Genomic DNA, 6000 nt, shown 5'->3' with positions numbered 1-6000 from the left:
CGGGTACCCGATCTGTGCTGGGAGCCGCCTCCCCGAGGCGGGAAGGGGATTAGTGCCAATTATCTGCATGTTAACAGGTAGTTAACAGGCAGTTTTTTACCTAATCCCTATTTTTAGCCCTGAAGTGTGGGCTGTCCGACGGCTCCAAACCACGCCAAGTTAGCGAGGCGGACCGTCGGTCTGCAGGGGTTGGAGGGGTCGAAATGTCTGTTGTGCAGGTGACTGATGGGTGCATGTGTGCAGAGGTAAGTGTGTGAGGTAAGTGTAAAGTGTTTTAATAAGTTTTACTTACCTTTACTTTCTCCTGCAGGCTTCCTCCCTTCAGGTCTCGGGAGTCCTTCAGTTCACCGGCACAGAAAGCAGAATGGCCGCTGAACTGTCAAAAGCTGCAGCCTCTGCTTTCTGGTCTGGAGAGCCCTCTAACTGAATCTGAGTAGAAGGACTCAAGTTAGAAGACAGATTGTCAGTGTTTGACAGCTTCACAGAGCTGTCAAACGCTGATTTTTCATCTGTCAAAAGCTCTTGACAGATGAAATGTCAATCGCTGATGTCACCAGTAACCAGGTGTCCCTTAATTGGCCTGCTGAGCCCGCTGGGCGGGCTTAACAAGGTCAATCAAGGGAAAATAGCATGGGTTGGCCACAAGTCGATGGAGGCGGGACTACAACCCAAAAGGTGGGTGTCCCGCCTCCAAAAGCTCCCCATTGAGAAAATCGAGCCCACAATCTCTCCATCAGCAAGTCTCTGCCAGTGAACAACGCTAGTCATTAACAGTCTCTCTGTAATTAACTATCTCTCCATCTGTAGTCCGCAGCCATGGCCTTTGCTGATATCCTGGAGACTGTTGGAAGTGTGGGAAAATTCCAAATTATCCAGCTACTTTTGATGATATTCCCAATTTTATTGATGCCTAGCCACAACCTGCTTCAGAACTTTGTGGCTGCTGTACCCGATCATCACTAGGATCCGTTTGGAAGTGAATGGCTCGAGGTACATTAATGCTACAGACAAGCCGCAGACAGAGGAGCTTCTCCGGGTTTTCATCCCTCTGGACCAGGAGCAGCAGCTGGAGAAATGCCGTGTGTATTCCTCACCTCAGTGGCACCTTCTGGATCTCAACAAGACGCAGGGAAATGGGACCGAATACGACACACAGATGTGCACTGACGGGTGGACATATGTTTAAAGCTACACTAGTCAGTGAGGTATGACTGAGAATGTTTATTTTACTTAAGACTGCATTTCAACAACATTATGTATAATGTGGAACCGAAGGAGGTTCGATAAAAGGATATATATGCACTGGGATAATCTCACCTCTCAGCTGTGAGAATGGGGAGTGGACAGGAGGGAACCTATGTTGAGGTTGGAGTTGAGACACATTGCTGGGAAAAATGAGAGAAAGTCCGCAGTGTAATGCACGGTGGCATAGTGGTTAGCACTGTTGCCTCACAGCGCCAGGGACCCGGGTTCGAATCCGGCCTCGGGTGACTGTCTGTGTGGAGTTTGCACATTCTCCCTGTGTTTGCGTGGGTTGCCTCCGGGTGCTCCGGTTTCCTCCCACAGTCCAAAGATGTGCGGGTTAGGTTGATTGGCTATGATAAAAATTGACCCTTAGTGTTAGGGGGATTAAATACGTGGGGTTACGGGGATAGGGTGGGATATGTGTTGGTGTAGGGGTTACGGGGATCGGGTGGGATATGTGTCGGTGCAGGCTCGATGGGCCAAAATGGCCTCTATCTGCACTGTGAGGTTTCTGTGATTCTGTAATGTGCTGATGAATTGCTGAAGGAGTCGAAGAGGCCCTGAAAAGGTTAGGTTTTAAATGATTTTTGTGAGGCCAGAAGGAGCAGGAGTGTTCCTTCAGGCCCCACAAACATAATCTGGGCCACAGCATTCTGGCTCCCCCTCGGTGATCACGACCCACCCAGCCTGAAGTTAAAAAAAACACAAGGGCCCTGAGCTGCATCGGGGACACCTGTCAGGCGCCCACAGTTCGCCGGTTCCATTTAAATGAGGACTGGGCCTCCAAAAGGCTCCGGCCTCTTTGCCCCCGGAATGGGCAGCCTGCTGGCCAGTGCACTCTGCCAGTCAGTCGCCCAAATGTTGGCAGGGTGGGGAAGAAATAACCAAGTCCTAAATGGGACAGATTGTAAGGTAGAAGGTCATCAAGAGGTGGGTATGGGCACAGTAACCCTGAAAGACATCTGTGTACAGGACCCCAGGAAGAAGCTAACACTGGGAGAGCAGGACAGATACAGGCAACGACAGACCCATTCGTCTTACTTACATGTAAAATAATGGAACTGATTATCAGGATTAAACTTGAGTATTATCTGTATAACAATAACCTAGTGAAGAGTAGTCAACAAGGCTTTAGACTGGCAAGATCCTGCCCGACTAACCTCCTTAATTTCTTTCAGGAAGTGACAACTCAAATCGACTGTGGTGAACCCTATGACATTGTGCACATCGACTTCCAAAGATCCACACAAAAGATTACTAACTAATCTCAAATCTGTTGGGATTCAGGGAAAAATTTAGGTGAAGATAGCAAATTGGCTGAAAACAACTGAGATACAAGGGAGGCATTCAACCGCTGAAGGTAGTGCAGCGAAGAGCCATGAGGCTGGTCCCTCGTGTCGGGGGGAGGGTGGGGGCGGGCTCCGAGATATGAGGAAAAACTGCAGAGATATGAACTTTTTAGCCTGAAAAGGAGGTGATTTTATAAGGTATTTAAGACAATAAATGGTATTGAAAAGGTTAATCTAGAATACTGCTTCAAATTCAACAGTGGGACGAAGGTTCAAACTAGTCAAAGGTAACTTGAGGACTGATATAAAAAAGTTCTTTTTCATGCAGCACGGACTTGTAGGCAGCGTGCTGAAGGCAAAAACCCAGTAATCATTTAAGAAACAATTAGGTACAGCAATGGGAGGAATGCAGGGTTGTTCCACATGGATAAATTAATATTGGCCAAGGAGTCTTAGTTATCCATAAGTATCTTGTGATCTTTCTACATATTAATTACAAGTATAGCTTTGACCAATAACGCACGCAAAGGTTTGCACGTTAGAGTGAAAAAGTAACTGTGTTATCACCAGATGAAGCATTAGTTAATCTATGTACTATTGTTCAGTACAGCCAAAGATACACAGTAAGTGAACAACCCCAGTCATTAACAGTCTCTCTGCAATTAACGATCTCTCCGTCTGTCGTCCGCAGCCATGGGCTTTGCTGATATCCTGGAGACTGTTGGAAGTGTGGGAAAATTCCAAATCATCCAGCTACTTTTGATGATATTCCCAATTGTGTTGATGCCTAGCCACAATCTGCTTCAGAACTTTGTGGCTGCTGTACCCAATCATCACTGTAGGATCCGTTTGGAAGCGAATGGCTCGAGGTACATTAATGTAACAGACAAGCCGCAGACAGAGGAGCTTCTCCGGGTTTTCATCCCTCTGGACCAGGAGCAGCAGCTGGAGAAATGCCGTGTGTATTCCTCACCTCAGTGGCACCTTCTGGATCTCAACAAGACGCGGGGAAATGGGACCGAATACGACACACAGATGTGCACTGACGGGTGGACGTATGACGACTCCGAGTTTAAAGCTACAATAGTTAGCGAGGTACGACTGAGAATGTCTATTTTACTTAAGGTTTGAATAGCATTGTGTATAATGTGGAACTGAAGGGAGTTCTTTCAATGGATGTGTATGCACTGGGTTAATCTGACACCCAAGAGGAGTGTTCAGTTCAAACATTCAGGTATGAGTGTGGAAATGGGAAAATGACCCGCTGGTACAGGAGGAGTGCTCTGCTAAGGTTGAGATTGAAGCACAATGTTGGGGAAGAGTAGAGCAAGCTTTACTCTACATGCTTTGCCTGACCTGGGCGTGATTGTTTTAAGAACCTAACTGGTTCACTTATGTCCTTTAGGAAAGGAAACCTGCCTACCTTACCTGGCCCATATGTGACTCCAGTCCCACACTAGTGTGGTTAGCTCTCAAGTGGCCTTGGAAGCCATTCAGTTATATCAAACCACTACAAAAAGTATGGACTGAAGTGGTTCAAGAGGAAGGCCGATTACCACCCTCTCTGGGCAACTAGGAATGGGCAAAAAATGCCAGCCTTACCAGCAACGTTTAGGAACAGGGAATGAATTAAAAAGTAGATTGTGAAGACCCTGTTATGGCAGTTTCCCACAATTATTGCCAGGCAGGTGTGGATGGTGGCACCACCAATCAGGGTGTGTTGGCTGTTGATCACCTGGAAACCAAGGAAACATCCAACAGTAGCCATTCACGTATTCAACTGGTGCATCGGATCTGCTGTCCCGGCTTTCTTTGGGAATAGGAGCCTTCATATGCACTAATAACCTGCTCAAGCGAGGTATGTTTGTTTTTTCTCTACAGATGTGGGTGTGTGGATGCTGATGGAAGGGCACAGAGCACCTCTTGTGCAGCCTAACCTGTCTGGCATCCCTCTGTTGTCCTCCAAATACCTTAGATTGGGAAATTCCCAGTGGGAAACAGATTGGGGAGGCGGGTTTGGAGGTGGGTCTGTTGGGAAAAATGGCTTCAGACACCCAACGCGCCTCCATCCCGCCCCCACCCGATTTTCCTGAGTTTCTGTTTAGCCACTCCCAAACTGACCCCGTCTCCAACCGGTGGGACAGATAGTGAAGGCAGTTAACAGCCTGTTAACTGCCTTGCTAATCCTATTTTCATAGTGGTTTCCCATTTCCCTGCTTCTGGCTCCTGTTTCCCGACTAGTCAGAAACAGGCCAGGTTCAAGGAGATGAGTTGCTGGAGGACATGATTTGTATGCATTGGTGGAGTGCTTTAAAAGCGCCCCTGAAACATGGCTGACATTCAAATGCAACAACTTTGCTGTTGTAGGTATGGGATAACATTTTGCACATCTACTGACCTTCTGACTGTTCAAGTTGACACCCATCTGCAGGGTGTCATGATGGAATTATTTCAGGACATTTCGACTGTGCGCTTGAAAGATTGTTACCTCAAATGAAATCTATAGCAAAGGGATGGCAAACATTTATGCCCTCTCATCCTGGTCCTCATAATCGGGGGAGTAGCAGCCGCGTGGCTCAGCGCAGATATTCCTGGGAAGAGTAGGAGGAGGATGAGGGGAGCCTGTTGTGACCAATGCAGCATCCCTCCAGTTCACTGCTGCCCGTCAACCAGGGTATGCACACTGCCATGCCACACTACCATAAGCTTACTCTTCAACCATAGGTGGCCACCATATGGCTCTGTAATTGCAGGCGACACTTGTCCAACGTCATACTTCATCTCTGTTATACCCTCTTATTTCCTATCACTTTTACCATCAGCATTACAAATGCAAGTCGCCCTGGACCCTCAATGCACTTTTGCCATTTCCCAGAACACATAGGCCACACAATCAACTGTTTGACATAATTTATCTTTAACACATGACAAAATATATCAGCAACAGTCAGAAAAAAAAGAAACATCACCCAAGTGAGTCCCCTTGTGGCTGCAGGTGCTTTATCTTTCTCTTACGCATGCTTCTACGTGGTGCTTCCCCAGATGTAGAGGCACCTTGCTGACTAGGATGCTGCGCCTGCTTAGACGCCTTTGGCCTTTGGGTTTTGGAGCCTGGAAGGGCTCTTCAACAGTCTGGTCTTCCTGCGGCTGTGCAAGGGCTGAAACGGCCATCTCAGTTGTTTCTGCAAAGTGGGTCTCTGACCGAGGGCTCCGTAGTGGCATGGTTGTGCGAGCGCTTTGAGAGGAGCCCACACTTCCTTCTGTCCTGCCAACAACATCCCTCTCATGGGTCAGCCACACCTCAGTGCTAGCAAGTGACAGGAGAGCACCTTGTTGCACTTCAGGGGGGCCGTGAAGACCCGTATCTGCACTGGCAGTCCTCCTCAAAAGGACGTCCATGAAACTCTGGTCTCTCTGCTCAATAGCTGCCCGTCGCTCCTCCAGAGATGTCATTCTATTCTGAACA

The 6000-nt window shown here is 47.9% G+C and overlaps 1 protein-coding gene across 1 annotated transcript in view; it reads left to right on the top strand.

The window, feature by feature from the left end:
- Positions 1-3047: 3047 nt before the first annotated feature.
- Positions 3048-6000, top strand: part of LOC147092853 (solute carrier family 22 member 6-A-like) — an 89284-nt gene continuing 86331 nt past the window's right edge. Inside the window, exon 1 of the mRNA XM_085976110.1 lies at positions 3048-3629. Coding sequence (XP_085832236.1) covers positions 3228-3629 — 402 coding nt within the window. The 5' untranslated portion in view covers positions 3048-3227. The remainder of the gene's footprint in view (positions 3630-6000) is intronic.

Source organism: Somniosus microcephalus, unplaced genomic scaffold, assembly GCF_052327205.1.
Source record: "Somniosus microcephalus isolate GS21.2 unplaced genomic scaffold, FLI_Smic_1.0 unresolved_chr2, whole genome shotgun sequence".
Taxonomy (NCBI): Eukaryota; Metazoa; Chordata; class Chondrichthyes; order Squaliformes; family Somniosidae; genus Somniosus; species Somniosus microcephalus.
This window is presented reverse-complemented; position numbering and strand designations above follow the sequence as displayed.